Genomic DNA, 18,921 nt, shown 5'->3' on the forward strand with positions numbered 1-18,921 from the left:
AAATTATTACTTATATAGAAATGTGTCATTCTTTTTGGGACAGACTAAAAAGGAAAGTAAGTCACATAAATTGGGACAAAGGGAGTACAAAAGATCAATTGTATAATCTGTGTTTATATAAAGCGAGAAAGAGAGAAAGACAAAAGAAAATTGGGCAGGGGAAGATCGTATTTGTTTAATCATAAGTGTATAGGACGAAAATATATGTATTTGTATTTGTATATAAAATTTTATCTCGCTTTATACAAACATAAACACAATGTATTGTGTTGTATAAAGTGAGAGAGGCGAGTGAGAGTGGCGAGTGAGATCTAGGAGAGGGTAGAGAGGAGAACGAAAATATATGTATATATACAATTTTCTCTCGCTTTATACAAACACAAACGCAATTTATACATTTGTGTTTGTATAAAAGCAAGAGAGGCGAGGGAGACTGCCAGCGAGAACGAGAGTGGCGAGCGAGATTCACCAGGAGGAGAGAGGTGAAATAACAACAGTTTGCTATGGGGTACAATTAAATCAAACTATGGTTATAACATTTAATTTGAATTAATAGTTTGCTATTATATACAATTTTCCCTTACTAGAATATATAAGACTATAAGTAATATATCTTACATGTAAAATTAGGTTGTATTGGTAAAAATATATTTGGAATCAAAGACATTTAGTTCGAACACGTGACAAGCGTAGAGAAGTTAAAATGAGTCAAACCGGTTTAACCAACAAATAGTTAGACAATTCAAAAGGTTTTCTATTAGGATATGCTTGGTGAAAATGGGGCCATGAAAAGTTGAAACAATCTATACGAAAACATTCAGACTATTCGAACGAAGGATAACTACTCGTTCTTGGGAAGAATTTTGGTTGTCCATCCAAGCATAGGTTTTAGTTTTACCTATAAGGCAGAACTTGTGGTTAATTGAACATGTTCACTGTTTTAAAATATCCTGAATTCCTATTTTATCGGCATAATTGATTTATGTTCACAAATTATGCTTAATGGACAACAAAAGCTTTGCCTAGTGAATATTTCTGAAATAACGGTTATTTTTTAAAAAAAAGTATTACGCGAGCCAAAAAATCAAGACCACCCCCCTCTTAGGGTCATTTGTGAACTTACCCCCTGTGGGCTAGTATCACTGACCATTGGCCATGAGTACTAGTTCATATGGGCTTATTTTGCTGAACCCAATTATAGAGTTTAACTTTTCAGTCCAGCCCTAGATTCTAGGGGAATGTTTAAATGAAGGCTTAATTCATAAAGGAATAGAGAGATTCCAAGTATTAAGATACAAAGTAAAATAAAGTAACAAATAGTAGAAACACCTAAAAAAATAAGAAACTATGTGATTATTAGATAGTAGTACCTATTAAGGAGAAAGGATATGGGGCAACCCCCTACCTCTAATCTAACGGGGGATCACATTCAACTACCTATTAATCTTTTATCTTAATCCTCGATTTTCATACCTTCCTATATAAAGTCATGGTACTAAATAATTACTAGTATTATTTTTATATTAGATAGATGTTTCATGATTCAAAGTAGGTCTATAATCGAAAAAATTAGTGTATGAGTTTCATTCTATGTATTTTTCATAATCATGGCTGTGATAAAATTTCGTAACTAAACTGAGAGAAACTCATGGACATTCTCTCATTTCTCACTTCTGAAACAGAAAGCAATGACTGATTCAAAGGAAGAGGGGAAAAAAAAATTCAACTGCCTTCTAGACTAATTTCGTCTCGTCGATTGACATTTCCAATCCTACAGATAGTTGGCGCTTTTAGTCATAAATTATCGCTCATTCCTAATAGCTGCAGTTTTGGATGTTCCGTATTCCATTAAAGAATATATTGGAATTGATCTGACAATAGCTAGGCAAAATATTCCTCTTCCTCTAAAACATCAAATCTTGTCATCAATCAATATTACTATCAAAGAACAATCTCTTATGTGATCAGACCGCTCTGATAAAGAAAATAAAAAATCATGATTTCATAGTTTTAATAACTTCTTTGTATGTGAGGTGAGGTACTTCTTTTGTTCGTAAAAAGGAGTCACCTTTTTTTTTGGTAAAGAATTTATTAGAGTGACTAACATGCCAAGCAAGCTAAAGAAGGCAATTGCTGCAGTGAAAGATCAAACCAGCATTAGCCTTGCCAAAGTTTCCACCAACACTTCCTCAACTCTTGAAGTTGCTGTCCTAAAAGCCACAACACACGATGATGTACCCGTGGATGAGCGTTACATCCACGAGGTTGTCCAATTAGTCTCTTCCAACAAGGCCTACGCGGCTGCCTGTGCTCGTGCCATTGGCAAACGCATTGGTCGTACTAGGAATTGGATCGTTGCCCTCAAATCATTAATACTTGTCCTTAGAATCTTCCAAGATGGTGATCCTTATTTCCCTCGAGAAGTCCTCCACGCCATGAAACGTGGTGCCAAGATTCTAAACCTTTCAAATTTTCGCGATGATTCAAACTCTAGCCCTTGGGATTTCACTGCCTTTATTAGAACGTTTGCACTCTATCTTGACGAGCGTTTGGATTGTTTTCTCACGGGGAAACTCCAAAAGAGATGCAACTATAATGACCGTGAAAATTCCAATTATTTACGGAGTTGCAGTGATAATAGCAGGAGCAGGAGCAGGAGCAGAAACAGGACAAATGAGGCAATACGCGAAATGAAACCACCAATGCTACTTGACAAGATTTCATATTGGCAAAGATTGCTTGAAAGGGCAATTGCTACAAGACCAACAGGTGCAGCCCAAACCAATTGTCTAGTACAAGCTGCTTTGTATGCTGTGGTACAAGAAAGTTTTGATCTTTACAAAGATATATCTGATGGACTAACTCTTGTTCTTGATAGTTTTTTTCATTTACCATACCAAACATGTGTAAATGTCTTCCAAACATGTGTTAAATCCACGAAGCAATTCGAGGAGATCAACTTGTTCTATTCATTATGTAAAAGCATTGGTGTAGGCAGGACATCAGAGTATCCGAGTGTGCAAATTATAACAGAAGAGTTAATTGAGTCATTACAAGAATTTCTCAAGGATCAATCTTCATTTCCAGTGAAATCTTCAGGAGATGTAGTTCTTCAAAGACCAGGCTCAATGAAGTCATCAAGAAGTAGGTTTGATAGTTACGGTGGACAATCCGAATTCTCTCTTGCATCGAGTGAGCCATATTCGGACAGAAGTCCAACCATGTCTGGGAATGGTTCACCTTGTAGTTCACTAGAAGATCTAATAAGAGCCACGGTAACAGGGAGGAGCCCATCCATTTCAATCGATTTGGAGGCCTATTCAGATATTCGATTCAAGAAGCAGTTTATTGATGATATATGTGATACAGGTTCTGCAAGGTCATTGCCAGTTTCCATGATTGATCTTGTTTCTTTATCAGAAGATAATGGAAATATTGACAACGAATACGAACAAGTACAAGATCAGAAGCAACAACCTGTTGTTGAGAAAGCGAAAGAACTTAACTCTAAAGAAGCTAAACCTAAACAAGAACAGATCAAGGATAAACAAAAGCCTACATTAAGTTCAAGTTCATCTAAAGGATGGGAAGATGTACTAAATGAGGCTTTAACGCCATCATCAACATCTATTAATGCCTTTAAAGAACAACAAGATCCAAAAGAGGTGTTAAGAAATGAAACGAATGTATCGCCTGTTAAGACTTCTTCGAGCAATGCTTGGGATTTGGCACTATTTGAAGCAATCCCACAAACAAATTCAGTTCAACCCATGCCTAATACTGTTGCTAACAACATTAACAGCTACAACACTTCCACATTGCCATCTTTCAACGCCTTCCAAGAAAATCAAGAACCGGATCAACAAGTATCAAGAAATGGTGCAAATAGTGGTTGGGATATGGTATCATTTGAAACAACCCCACAAACAACAGCATCACAACCTATGCCTACTACCCCTAACAACTTCAATTCTTCCTACTTGGACGAATTGTATAATCAGAACTCATCAACATTGCTTCCAATTAGTGGCTTAAAACCAAATATTAATATGAATAACTATAATCAAATTCCAGTAGCCAACCATTACAATCCGTTTTTACAAGACATATCGACAGAGCAGCCTGCAACGCTATCAACACCTTTGCCTACATTTCAAGCAACACCAACATTTAGTGTGCAGAATGACTTGAATTCTGATCCGTTTGGGACGTTTCCAAGTAGTGATCAGATGTTAAATGGTGCAGTGAATCAGAAAGATTTTTCGGATGAACAACAGTTATGGTTACAGAACCAAAACAAGATCATAGCTAAGCATATGTCTTAAATTAGTTATTTGTTCTTGTCAACTTAGATGCCAATTTTGATATTTTAGTTTCACTTTTACTCTTAGTTTCCATTTTGCATTTTTCACTATGACATTGTACAATCTGCTTCCTCTATGTTTCTGAATTTGAATTAGAATAGTAAATTTGTATGATATATATAAAGTTAAAAACTTTGAAACTACTGTCTGAAGAGGGAAGATACAAACTTCTTTTGATTATGTGATTAATTCAATATTTTTTTTAGAAAAAAGACAGGGGGAAGGGAACATATCAAGATAAAAGTTATATCGACCAACTGAACTACTAAGATTTTCTATTTAAAAGTTTAAAATGTTAGCTATACCATATTTTTATTTACTTAACTATCACTTTAATATAGCATATGGAGCTGCTCCTTTATTAATTAGACACTATTAAAAATTACTATTTTTCTATTGAAATTTTCAACAAAAAATGTTATTTTGATGGAACGGGTCAGAAAAGAGGAAATAATAATGTTTTCATACGGAAAAATTAGGAAACTTTACTCTATTTTAGTGAGAATTTATTTCTAACCATGTATTTTTCCAATAACCTGATTCGATGGAAAATTAATGGGAAAATCATGTTCTATAGCACAAATTTTTCACTGATTCATAGTGAAAAAACCTTTATTTCTAGTAGTGAAAAATCTTTGTTTCGAGTCATGGGCATGAATAATCTTTGATAGAAAGTTGTTTTTCCCAAATGGCTCCTACAAATCCAAATTAGTCCAATTCCTAGTGAATAGTACCAAACGAGAAATCAAAAAAAAAAAATGACTTTACTAGTTTAATTTCCCAACTTAAAGACATTTGAGAGCAGCATCACATGAATCAGTTCAAGGGGTTGCCCACAGCCAGCTCAAGATCTTGTCTCTATTTTATCAATCAAAGAGTCTGAGAGATAAACTTTTAAGTAGGCCAACTAATTTAAAACACTATTGATTGGAGTACGTAATCAACTTTGCCAGACCATTTTGGTCAGGAAAATGTAGAAATAGTACTTCAAAATCTATTATGTTTTTTATATAGGAGCAAGATTGATTACATTTTATTTAACAAAGGTACATATGAAACGTGTCGCGGAATAATGGTGATTAACTAGAACATAATTAGATATAAAGCAAGTAAAGAAAAAAAATAACACAACAATTTTACGAATATTTGTCCACATTTTTGTAAGACAAATAGATGTGACAAGTTAACGAAACCAAGGGCTCATATTCAACGGGAAGACTATTTGTTTGTATCATGTGAAAGAATTTTTTGGTTTTATTGGATCAGTTAGTCATTGTAAAATTATTGTTTTGATATCAATCGGTTCTACGTGATTTGTGGGAAAGAAAATCAATTTTTACGTTAATATTCCATATTAAGCGCAATAGACAAGTTTTATAATATATCACAATTAATGTATTCGGATGAAATTTATGTATCTGAATGACTGATATCTTAAGGGATTTTTGTAAAATAGAAAAGAGTAGAGATAGAATGTAATTTAGGTCTTATACTATGAGATTTATGTAAGTTGTACTTATAAATATTTATCTATAAAAAAAAACATGATAATATGTGGTTTATTAATTTGGCGCCTTAAAATATTTTGATATCAAATGTATTTATTTGATTAGACTGTATAATAATATGTGATAAGATTTTTAAAAAATAGGACATTTTCATATTTATATAAAAAAAAATTATTAAGAAACTCAAATTACATATTCAAATAAAATTTCAACGTAAAATAATCTAATTCCGCGGTAGAACGTTAGGTAGAATAAAATACACATAATGATCGAAGGAACATTATTAAGATGACAGGAGTAGTATAGTCAGAATGTTTCTGTAGCAAAAAAAAATAAGAAGAGAAGGAAATGGACAACAAGTTGGCTGTCTTGAGCATGTGAGTGAGTTATTAAATGGAGAATCTGTGCTGCAATTTAGCAAACTGATCGTCAATTTCACCAAATATATACCATATAGCAGTGGCGGAGCCAGAAAATTTAACAAGGGAGTTCAAAATCTGAAAAGTAAACACACGAACTAGTGGAAGGGGGTTCGACATCTATTATACATATCTAAAAAATAATTTTAACCATGTATAAATAGTAATATTTTTCGCCGAGGGGGGTCGGATGACCCCCTCATTACATGCTGCCTCCGCCACTGCTATATAGTATAAATTATAAATGAATGAATAAGATAGATGCTTCTATTTCTGGATCAATTATATTGTCTTATTACATGCATATGTGTTTTTGTCAGGGACTCACATGTCATTGTTCTCCAATAATTATTCACATCACATCCTTGTAATTATTCTTCTTTGGCTACCACCACCATAAATGCACTACCCCTATGTGAAAAATTAAAATTGAAAAATTATTAGAAAAAGATAGGATGAAGACATTTTATTTAAACATATTTAAAAAAAGAAAATATAATAAACAAATTGAAATAGTAATCAGAGCATTAAGGAATTGTTTAGTAGTTAGTTGAATAAGAAACAAGTTATTCATATATTAATTTTGTATAATTTATACGATGTTTGGTTGATAGATAAAAAATAAGTTTTTTATGTATAAAATTAATACGACATAGGTTGACAACTTAGAACCCACATAACTAGCTAATACATGTATAAGAGCCCGTTTGGATTAAGTCAAAAAATAAATAAATCGGGGGAAACCTACTTTTAGTTTTTAACTTATTTAAAGTCATTTTTAACTTTGTCAAACACTTTCTAACTTATTTTAAGTCATTTTTTGATTTATTTTAAGTTATTTTATATATTGCCTAACACTTTGAAAAGTCAAAAACAGACTTAAAAACCAACTTTTAAGCCAATCCAAACACCCTTTAAATTATGAGAAAATTTATGTATTATTTTATGCAGGACAAAAGATGAAATAACTAAATATATGTATAATCAATGTACATACATAAAAAAAATGTACTAATTCGCTTCTAATTATTAATATTCGTATGATTCTAACCAACTCCGATCCCTCAATTCCTTCATGTTCTATTATTTAAGTCTATGCGATTTAGGCACAGCTTGATTTTTGTTTTTGGTCTAGTACTCCACGTGATTTGCCTTCATTATTTTAGTGGGTTTTTTTTTATCATGGATTAAAGAATAATGATTTTTAATATACTCTGATTATATAGCTAATTTCAGTCAAAAAGAAAGAAACAGATACTTTAGAATGTTTTGAATCTTTAAGTGGAAATTAAATCTAGAGTTTGCTTCTTCATAGAATAATTAGAAGTAATTAAGTACTTTGCAACAAAAAAATATATCATCATGATAGACCTTTTTCCAAGTGAAAGATTCTTCTATAAGGATCCAATGAAACTTTTCATCTTACTTTTGATTGTATACACTGACTACAAAAAAAAAAAGAAAAACTATTTTCTTATTGAAATATCTTGAATCGGGCAGGTAAAATAATAATAATATTTTCGTATGATATAATTTATAAAAATATTCTACTATTTAAATAAAAAGTTATTTTTGATCAACAGTTTTTCAGTGTGCTGATTTGATGATAGCATAAATTTTTCATTAATTTGCGACATAAAAACGTTTGTGTCTAGTGAATTGACATTCTACTAATGATACCTTTTCCCACCAATTAATGCTCTTTTATATTGTGGGAGCAAAAATCAATTTCCTTTTTGTGTGTTGGTGCCTTTCATCATTAGAAAATACCATTTTAATGACTTAAAGGACACTGGGTACCCTTTAGAAAGACATATCCATTGAAAGATCTCAAATGTACTAATAATTCCTCAAATAATATCATAGAATTTTCACAAGACTTACAAAGAAATATTGAGTGAAAAGCAAGATCCATTTAAGAAAGATGGATTGTAAAAGATCACTTGTTGGAATGGATAGCATATTTGGTGATCATTTGGATCATCCACCATTGATGTTGGATATGATGATAAAGGGACATGGTAGAATCATGCAGGTATTAGTAATATAGAAAATAGTTATATGTGAACCAGCTATCAAAATATCAAGATGAACATCAATGTCTATCTAAATTTATTATTTATTTATTTGGTATTCATATAGAAGCTCGACTAAATTTAAATTTAGCGTCAATCCAAACTCCATACTCAAAGAAACTTAAACCTAAAACTTTTAGTTAAGGATGGAGAAGTACTTGCGATTCTACCTCTATATTCATTATTATTCCATCTAGCAAGTGGCAAAGCCATCATGTTTGCAACTGTTTGCTTTAAAACCCAAACCCAAAAGTTTGACTTAAGATCTTATTTTCTGGTTTTTGCATATAAGTTTGCCTATTCTAAAAAAATAGATGATGCTTTTCACCTATATTAGAAAATATTCAAAATTAAACATGCTCTTATATATAGACATAAGAATGTCATAGTATGGTTAAGATCACATGTTATCAGGATAATTTTGAAACATTTTCTTAAAAGAAAATATTCTTTCTTAAACTGCCACTAGCTAATATTCTAGAATACTGTCATGTTAAAATATTTATCGATATGTCACCAGTACAAGTCCATATAAAATAATGATTTTTCACATAAAAGCATTAGAATTAAAATTGCATATAAACAGAAAAGGGAAAATATAGCAACATTTACTAGTAGCTAGTAAAGGTGATGTCAACACCAACTAATGGAGATACTAAAGTTACCAAAAAAATAAAAAAGAATAGTCTGAAGTCTGAAATAAAAGTAGCTACTACAATAAATTAGAGCTAGCTGCTGCTATCAAAATTCAGTCTATCCCATTCCTTTATCATTCTTCAGTTGGTAATTCACAGTGTCCATACTCTGCAAAACAATAAAAATAACAAAAATATTACCTCAAATGTAAATAAATAAATAAACAAAAAGTGCAACATATAGAAGAAAAATTGAGTGGGTGAAATGTGCAAAACAAGACCAGTAACTTTCAAGTACTAATAAAAAGAAAATATGATCTACAAAAAGCAAACAGATAGATGTATAAATTTATTCAACGAAATGCTTTATTCTCAGCTTTAACGTACCAAAGCTAAAACTTTTACTATCAACCATACATACATCAGCAAATAAATAGTAATACTATAGTTTAATTTTGACCAGCCACGAATATCCATTGAATCAACAAGATATTGGAAAAACAAACTGAAAAAGAATTATTCGCATGAGATACTTATAAGCTATAACCTTCGAACAATAATAGATATCAAGTAACTCTATTTATAAAATATAAAACAGAAGAATCACTCACTCAATCATTTCAATAACCACTAAATCATAAACTTCATAAACCATGATATAAAGCTAACCATAATTCGACTAATTCTATGAAATACTTATTTCTAACCTCCCACCCGGCACCCGCAACAGGTACGATTATTAACCCAAACGTCTCCATCCATCACGTGCTGTCTCCATGACCTGCCTGGATTGCACCATTAACTAATACCAACAAATTCTACCTATCTGTGGGGCCCTTACAAAGTACACGTTAGCAAATTCACCCTTTAAAGTGCGCCACACATTAAATTTAGTAATTTACCATCAACCATTATACCTCATAAGTCAAACGTGTCACAGTAATCAAGGTTGAAAAAATGCAAAATCCAACACGCAAATTAATTAATTAAATAAAATGAAATAGTAGTATAATAATATTATGGAGAAATGATATGGTGTACTTACTAGGTTGTTGATGAACAATGAAAGCGGCCCCACCAAAATAACACGAACCCATCGCACGACCTTTTTTCTGATAATAACTATTGAAAGCGAACGACGCATGAGCCTCTAACGTGTTAGGATTGTAACACGTGGATCCTGGTTGAATCGAACGGCAATCAGCTCCACCCTCACCACAAGCATAATCTAGAGCTGCTTGTAGGTGATCCTTCTCCGCTTCTCCACTCGCTACGCACCATGTTTGCCCTGACACATTCACCTTCCCGCCTTTCTGCGTTCTCTGGTCGCCGGCCACCGGTGACCGCCGGTCGACGTAATGCTTTAAACCTTCCATTGTTAATGGTATGTTGTAAACTTTTCGCTCATTCGGGTAGAACAACCCGAAGTTTCTCTCGGAAGTTGGACCCGGTTTTTTGTTCTCATTGAAAAGAGCGAAGAGGAAGACGGTGAGGTCTTCTTTAGGTCTTAAGGGGGTTCCACCACCGATGAGTATCCGCCGGACGAGGTTTCCGTTGTACGACGCGGCGTTGTCGACGGTAGCGCCGATTTCGGTGTCGTCTCCTTTAGATGGCCAGCCAGTTTCCGTTACAACCATTTTGATATCGTTGTACTTCAAAGCCGACAATGCAGCAAAAACAGCATCGATTTGGGCATCAAACAGGCTGAAGTAACGAAGTCCGTTACCGGCGTCAACAACGCCGGGGTTTTCACGGAACAGAGCATAATCAAGAGAAATAACATCGGAATTCGACTCATAAGCAAAAAAGGGATAACAGTTCACCATTAGATAAGATCCCGTTTGCCGGAGGAAATCCAGCATGGGTTTAATCACAGGTTCGACCAATTCGGATCGGAACGACCCAGCTGAAGAAGGGTAAGAGTTCTGCAAAGCACTAAGAGCAACAGGAGAAGAGATTTTGATTTTGTCATGGAAATTATACTTAACAAGAGCTTGATGTACATTCTTCATGGCGGATACAAGAAAACGGGTCGTGTTATGTGGGTCAACAAAAACTTCATTTCCAACAGCAATGGATTCGATTTGAGTTGATGGGTAATAAGCAGCAACATTTTTCTCCACCCATGAGTAAGCAAAAGATGGCCGTTTAGCGGCATTGTAGAGAAGCTCATTAGGCAGATTTACAGTAACTTTAATGTCAGATCCAGAAAGAGCTTTAAGCACAGCCGGGTCAGTATCGTAGACCTTCACACGCTCAACGCCTTGAGATTTCAACAACGCTATAACTTTCACTGCTGATGGTAAGTTGTTAGCTACACGGCCATAGTTTATCCCAATTGAACCAGCATCTGCAAATGCACCACAAAAAAAAGATGATTTAAGAGAGAAAATTATGATAATGTGAAGTTAGTGAGAAAAAAAATTAAAGAAAAAGAGTTGTTACCTGCAATGGAGGAGAAAAGGGAAAGGGAAAAGGCGAAGAGGAGAAGACAAATGGTGAGTTTTTCCATGCTCTATTGCTTGATGAAGAAACAGAGCATGAAAGTGAGTGGTGCTTTAAAGGGGTTGTGAGGGTAATAGAGAGCTAGAAATTAGGGGGAAGTGTGTGTATAGTGGGATAGAAATGATAAAAATGGTGCTTTTTTGTTTGAGGGTAAGTTCTAAATAGTTATGCTTTGTTAAAATTTAATGTTTTTAATTTATGTCAAGAATTTATTGAATTATTGTCAAAGATATGATGTAGCGGATGAGGCTGCTCCTTAGCTTTTGGATTTGTCTTGGGTATGAGGGAGCTTTTCTCTTCGAATGGGGCCTTAGTGGCGTGAATCCAAAATAAGTAGGCTTTAATATGAATATCAAACATTGAATTGAATGAAAAACTTTAAAAAAAATTATTTATATTATTATTTCTACAAGAGAAAATAATCATATTTTCGTTTAGTGGAGAGTGAGAATTGAGGGGATCGAGGATATAAGTGGTGGGTCCTACGATTGATGAAGAAGCCAATGAAGTGGAAGAAGCAGAGCACATGGCCCCCACTATATTCCAAGACCCCACTTAATCGACCGTTTCTAAAAATAGAGACGCCTCTTTGTTAATGTTGAATATAGAGATTTACTGTAGTTGATTGAATCATGAAATTGAACTTAAAAAGTGATTTGTGCCGTTGATGAGCTTATACTTTTGTAGCCTTCCTTCTTCTTGTTTCAAGGTCTTTTAATTAGTTTCAAAGTCATTGTTCTGAAGTAGGATTTGGATAAATTAGAGTATATCCAGTCTTATTTTTACCTTATAAACTTAATTAGGAATCTATAATTATAATTTGCTTAATGACAATTTATAGCTATACGTTTAAGAGAAGAGAGGGATGAGCAAGACTAAAAGAGATGCAAACGAGAGTAAAAGAAAGAAGAAAGAAGCCAACGAGATCCAAAAAAATGAAGTAAGACATAAAAGAGATTACATCAAATTATATCACGAATACAATTTGTCACCAACTTTAAATGTAACACTTGATTCTGTCTTCTTTAAAGAACTACTTGCCGACTTGTTCAACATTTGTTTTACGTGTGATGCCTCCAAAAAGAACACTTGCCGACTTGTTCCTCAAAATGCTAATTATAGAGCACGTCAAAATAAAAAAAGAGTGATCACTAAAGACTAAATAGAACCAATGTTTAACTATATATTTATATCTTTGAAATATTATTTTCTATACAAATATAATTTTTATTTTACTTAAATGAACTGTTATAATAATTTATTGATATGATGTTTAATTCCTAATTTTACTTAGAATTGTATATTGACTATGTTTCAAAAAATAAATTATACATACTCAGATATTGAAAACAAATAATTTTAGTTATTTAATGTTCAGATATAAAGATAATACATTTTCATCTAGATTCAAACATGTTAATCTTCACATCATAATATTCAAATTCAAAATATTTTAATCTTAATAAAAACAAATAAGACCGAATAATAGTAGCTTTATAATTTTGAATCACGAAGGTGCATTCACTGAGAGAGCCTTAGGGGTCGTTTGGTTTGAATATGAGTTATGATGGAATAAGTTATGATGGGATAAGTTATGTTGGGATTAGTTATGATGGGATAAGTTGTCATGGAATTATTTATTATTGAGTGTTTGATTTGTTGTATTCAAAATATTATATATTGATGTAAATTTTAAGAACAAATTGTTTGCTTACAAAATTACCCTTCACTTTATTTAAACTTTTTAAATTTTTCTTTGCGAGCTTTAGTTATTCATTTTTTAAAATAAAACTTTTATTTTATTTAACTTAAATATTTTTGTTTATGTATCCCCGTGATAAGTACCATGTGTATTTAAAAATATAACTTTTTTTCTTATTTAGCTTAAAAATAGAACTTCCCTCTTGTTAAAGAGAAGAAAATTTGTGAGAAATCAAAATAAAATAAACATAAGAATTAGTCAAATAAATTCATAAATAATAAATATATTTATATAGTGTAAATTTTTAATAGAAAAATATGTATAATTATCATAAAAATAAGGAGTAGTAAATATTATTATACATGGTATTAAAAAAGTGTATAAATATACATAAATGTGAAAAATGGTGTATAAAGGGACATATTTGTCATTTACCTATTTTATCCCATGATAAGTTATCCCGGAATTACTATACCACCCATGGGGAGGGATAACTTATCCCGATACTAATTATTAATTCTGGGATAAGTTATCCCGAACTTGCCAACCAAACAACAAATTAAGTGGTACTATAATTTAATCCCGAGATTATTTATACTTATCCTTTACACCAAACGACCCCTTAGCGTTTGGACTTAACTAAGAAATTGGACATATGTTGGCCCAAGAGTTGGGTTAAAATTGAACAATAGATGGATTATGACATAACTTTATATTGTTTCGATTAATGTATGTTAGATCTATTTGGATAACCAATATTTATTCAACTTAAACTTACTATTCCCTTGTCATAAATATTATATTAAAATATTTGATCAAAAGAACGTGTTTTGTTATAAAGATGATTATTGTTATTACATATTTTTTAAAAAATTATTATACAGAAAGAGAATTTCATAAAAACTGATTTTGGAAAAAAAAATTAATTATTATATTAAAGTGTTTTATTATATAAATACTATAGAAATTTGACTGTATAAATTTACATAAATAATATATTATATAACTATATTTACGAATTATAACATATCTTTTACTCTTATAAGGATTAACCTTACTTTCTTACCACAAATAACATGGTCACTATCACTGTCTTTTTACACAATTTTAATACAAAATTTTCAAAGCTTCACCTCTTTTTTTCCCGGTAAATCACCATCACTAGACCATCGATTGTTTATATTTAATACAATTTTGATTCAATTTTAATACAATTTTCAGAACCTCACCTAATATATAACTAAAACATTTTTAATACAAATAGATTATAAGTATTATATGTGAATTTCAAACATTCCGATACTATTTAAATTAGTTGACATTGTTAGAAATGTATTATATTTGTTCTGGATTAATAACTATCGAATTTATAGTAATGTATAATATCGAATTCGAATTGTATTATAACTATCGTTTATATTATACAATTTAATGCATATTTTCAAAGCTTCATCTCTTCTTTTTCGTAGTCATCGCCAACAGACCACCGATTGTTTCTATTTAATACAATTTTGATACAACTTTAATACAACACCTAATATACAATTTTAATACAACTTTAATACATATTTATATCAAATGATTATTAAAGCTAACTTTATGTCATATATGGTAATAAAAATAAAGTAACACTTAAAAGTGTAACTAATCAAATAAAATATAGGGGAAAAGGGTAAAAAAAATTCCTGCGAAAGGAACAAAAATGACAACATTCTTATTCTATTATAATTATTTTTTATGATGAATATTCTATGATCTTATATATATGACATATATTATATGTCGTAAGGTTACATGAATTTATTCTGTTTTAATTGATAAAATGAGATTAAGAAGAAAAAAATTGCTATATTTTTATTTGTTAAAGTGATTTTAAAATAAAGAAAACAAGAACAATGTTCTTTAATAATATGTTAATTAGGAAGAAGATATATTTAAAAATAAAAAAATAAAATATTTATTCGAAAAATGACATTTTTTACCCATTTAGTAACTATAAGGGCATTTTTGAACCAAAGTATTGATTGCAAGAACATTTTTGAACCAAAGTATTGATGGTAAAGGTATTTTAAAATCAAATTATAAATGAAAAATATTTTTATTTCTTTTACATAATTTAAGAACATTTCTTTTAATCTTTTTTCCCTGAAATATATTATTTATGTAAACAAAATACAACTTGGGCTTTGGGGATATGAACAATTTCAAAATCTCAACCCCAGCATAAAAAGTAGGGGTAGTACCAAGATAAATTTTAATTATTTGTACGACTTGAAACGTGGAAGTAAAATTGACTACACGTAAGGTAGAAAAAGACCTTTTCAAGGTTTACAAACTCTTTGGCCGTTTCATAGCTGATTAGAAACTTAGAGTCGGTAGTCATTAGTAATGTAGAAATTAATTATGAGTAAATTAATGTATTATTTTTATAAAAATATTAATTATATATATATTTGTTATGCCAGTTTCTAAATTATTAACTAAACATCGTATTAATTTTATATATGAATACTTTATTTTCTATCTATCAACGAAATATCGTATAAATTATACGAATCATATATAAATAATTTAAATCTTATTCAACTATAAATATACTCTGTATATTTCTAATTACTTGTCCATTTTTCTTTTTTTTAGTTGTCTATGTCTACTTGTCCATTTTGACAAATCAAGAAATGATAATTTTTTACTTATTTACCATCAATTAATTACTTTAAAATATGTAGAACTTCTTATAACTTTTAAGTTTTTTAATTCATCCATTTCATAATTAATAGGAGTAAAATGATAAATTCACTATGTCAATTATTGTTTTCTTAATAGATGTGATTATTCAAAAATGGACAAGTAATTAGGAAATTATTTAATTGGATTTTGTTGGAAATAATAATTGGGAATCCTAAGTTGATTAGGATTTGTTATTTATGGTATTTACTTATTTATGTTTATTTAGAATTTGTTAGTCAGAGTAATTTCTAGTCCTAGTTTAATTAGATTTTTACCTTTATAAATAGGAATGTTACTAGTTATTTTCAATATATACAGAAAATATAGAATATACAGAATAGATAGAACTTGAAGTAAGATTCAAGAACCTTTAAATTTATAAATAAAAAAAAGAATTCTTCAGATTTCACCTGATATTTATACTCTCTAATTTTGAATATACAAATCCATACAAAATTAAACAAATAAACATATATATTCTATATTTCCACTTGGCAATTCCCATCATACGTAACGCATCCAAACAAGTTGTAATTAGTTGATTAAAGAAATAAGAGAAAAAGGAAGAGGAAAAGACAAAATTGAAAAGTTGCGTGGTTTCTACGCGAAGGGTAGAAGAGGAAATAGAGTAGAAAAGAGTACAAGTATAAATAAGTCAAAAAACCTTAAAATTGATATTCTTCTCTTTTTTCTTCTTTTGGTTTTAGGCGTAAGAAAAAAATGTCTCAAACAGCGGAGGAAGACAAGAAGCCCGGCGGCGATCAAATTCACATCAATCTCAAAGTCAAAAGTCAGGTCTGCCCTTTTCCCTTTCTCTCGCATATTGTCTCCCTTGCTTAGGCTTTTGTTTGACACTTCTCCGATTTCGACATTCAAATAAATTTATGTTTAACGGTAAATTTTTAAATTCAAATTAAAACTCTCAAAAAATAAAATAAGTGTCATATAAATTGGGACAGACGGAGCATGTGTTAGATTCAGTCTTCGTTTCGAAGGCAGGCATGTCTGAATATCCTGTTGTTTGTATTCATGATTGATTATATGTTGCAGTTGTTTTTGTTTGTATGTATGTATTAAAATCCGGATTGAGCTTCGTTTATGCTGTACAGGGGTGTTTTAGATCTTCTGTAACTGACTTGTGAGTCTATTAGCAGGTGTTTTTGGCTCTGTTTCATTGAGAAAATTGAAAAAAAAAAAAAAAACAGGTTTTATTTTCAAAGTGAAAAATAATGTATAGTTGTGTTTGGCCATGAAGTAAATTAGAGTTGTTTTTTAATTTTTGTGAGTAATTTGGAGCGGAAAAAAGTGAACTTTTTGTTGTTTTTGGAATTTCTGAAAACTCTTGAAAAAAGTATAAACGGGATTTATTTTTTTCCGGAATTTTATGGCCAAATGTGTAATTTCATGGCTAAATTTGTTTGAAATCATGCAGAGACTCATTTGATAAGCACTTTTTGTGTTTTGAGGTGAAAAAACATTCCTCCGCATCATTAATCAAATATAATCTATGTTTTTCAGATTGATTTTTAGAAAGAGTAGTCATCATTTCCCTTTAAAACTCTTGTGTGCATTATGTGGTTGCAAAAGTCTCTAATTTACCAAGCCAGGTTTATTATCAACTGTGTCTGATCGAGTGGGTAAAAGGTAGCTGCTTGCTCCATAGGGTACTGAACATAACTTTCAATACATGTAAGATATTGTTTGAATACATGTAAGATATAATAGTCTTTTTCCCTTGTGGGGATTCCAATCATTCTTGTGTGGAAGGGTTGTTGTAGGGGGTGAGATTATAGATGGTAAAGCGACACTTTTCTTCTGTGTTTGTTGTGTTAGATTGAGATAGTTCTATGTTTTTGATATTTGTGTACATCTATTTGATAGGGCAAGGTACTAGGTATAGTGTAATCGATGGTGTTCGCTGAGGATCATGCCTTAGTCATCAATGGTAGGCTTTGATGCTACGCATAAATTGCTTGCATCAATTAGTGGTAGACAACTTCCCTTAGTCGTATATCATATTAAAATTATGTGTGATCTTTGTCATTATACTGTTGTCGGCTGCCGGTTAAAGAGAAGTGCCCTCTTGGCTGGCATAACGAATTGGACAATGTTGAGAGATTTACATATTTAGCTTTCTATTGGTTGCAGGATGGGAATGAAGTCTTCTTTAGGATCAAAAGAAGCACCCAGCTAAAGAAACTCATGAATGCATACTGTGACCGGCAGTCTGTGGATTTTAATTCAATTGCATTCTTGTTTGATGGTCGTCGTCTTCGAGGAGAGCAGACTCCAGATGAGGTATCTCTCTCTCTCTCCCTCTCTCAGACCCATGTGTGCACACATAAAACAAAAGAAGGAACACAATGTTCATTTACTCTTTTATGCTTTATACTCTTGTGATTAATTCTTTTTCTCTAACAATTTTTCTTCCTTGCTTCAGCTGGAGATGGAGGATGGCGATGAAATTGATGCAATGTTGCATCAAACTGGAGGCTCAACTGTTTGAGGCATCTCATCTCTTTTGTTTACGGACATAGACTGTGTTTCTAGGTGGTAGACTATAATGAATGTAGCTTGTGCTACTTTAGGTACTGTAGAAGCATAAATAAGCTTTGTGGTTTTGCCTATGCTTGTATGAACTTAGCTACGTATTGCTTAATGCTTACTGTTGCAAGAAGATCTCCAGTGGCTTCTTGTCGTGAAACTGAAGTGTTGCTTGTTGTACCTATAACCTATCTGAGATTACTGTGCATCTCATGCTTTGATTAATGTGTGAATTTCCATCTTAGATATTAGACGCCACGAGAAACTAGAATCTTGTTCGATTTGTGTAACACTTGTTATTCCATTTCCAATTAAGATCAATCCATCTACTTTAAGATTCGTAATTCGATTTTCTAATAGACTCGTTTGTTTCACAACCCAAGGAGAAAACTAGAGTATTGTTTGATTGGGTTCATTCATTGCAGACAACACAGAACCC

At 31.5% G+C, this 18,921-nt stretch overlaps 3 protein-coding genes across 6 annotated transcripts in view; 2 read left to right on the plus strand and 1 right to left on the minus strand.

The window, feature by feature from the left end:
- LOC125877105 (glucan endo-1,3-beta-glucosidase 12) overlaps positions 1-11,625 on the minus strand; it is a 343,740-nt gene extending 332,115 nt beyond the window's left edge. For 3 of the 4 annotated variants that reach the window (XM_049558425.1, XM_049558422.1, XM_049558424.1), the window contains exons 1-3: positions 11,447-11,625; positions 10,047-11,351; positions 9,136-9,170 (exon numbers count right to left, since the gene is read on the minus strand). In XM_049558425.1, coding sequence (XP_049414382.1) covers positions 9,136-9,170; positions 10,047-11,351; positions 11,447-11,513 — 1,407 coding nt within the window. In that variant the 5' untranslated portion in view covers positions 11,514-11,625. Of the gene's footprint in view, positions 1-8,892; positions 9,171-10,046; positions 11,352-11,446 lie in introns of those variants that run through there. The other variant, XM_049558421.1, reaches the window with a different exon arrangement.
- Positions 2,015-4,365, plus strand: LOC125877093 (clathrin coat assembly protein AP180-like). The gene has a single exon (XM_049558410.1). The coding sequence runs from the start codon at positions 2,106-2,108 to the stop codon at positions 4,323-4,325; it is 2,220 nt and encodes a 739-aa protein (XP_049414367.1). The 5' UTR covers positions 2,015-2,105; the 3' UTR covers positions 4,326-4,365.
- A 4,991-nt stretch (positions 11,626-16,616) lies between the features above and the next one.
- Positions 16,617-18,826, plus strand: LOC125877128 (small ubiquitin-related modifier 1). The gene is made up of 3 exons (XM_049558451.1): positions 16,617-16,733; positions 18,087-18,236; positions 18,379-18,826. Exons 1-3 carry the CDS (start codon positions 16,659-16,661, stop codon positions 18,442-18,444), a joined length of 291 nt encoding a protein of 96 aa, XP_049414408.1. The 5' UTR covers positions 16,617-16,658; the 3' UTR covers positions 18,445-18,826.
- Positions 18,827-18,921: the final 95 nt, after the last annotated feature.

Source organism: Solanum stenotomum, chromosome 9 (assembly GCF_019186545.1).
Source record: "Solanum stenotomum isolate F172 chromosome 9, ASM1918654v1, whole genome shotgun sequence".
Taxonomy (NCBI): Eukaryota; Viridiplantae; Streptophyta; class Magnoliopsida; order Solanales; family Solanaceae; genus Solanum; species Solanum stenotomum.

Coding starts and splice junctions, on each gene's coding strand:
- LOC125877128 (XM_049558451.1), top strand. CDS start 16,659: ATGTCTCAAACAGCGGAGGAAGACAAGAAGCCCGGCGGCGATCAAATT. Junction 16,734..18,086: donor ATCTCAAAGTCAAAAGTCAG/GTCTGCCCTTTT, acceptor TATTGGTTGCAG/GATGGGAATGAAGTCTTCTT. Junction 18,237..18,378: donor GAGAGCAGACTCCAGATGAG/GTATCTCTCTCT, acceptor TCCTTGCTTCAG/CTGGAGATGGAGGATGGCGA.
- LOC125877093 (XM_049558410.1), top strand. CDS start 2,106: ATGCCAAGCAAGCTAAAGAAGGCAATTGCTGCAGTGAAAGATCAAACC.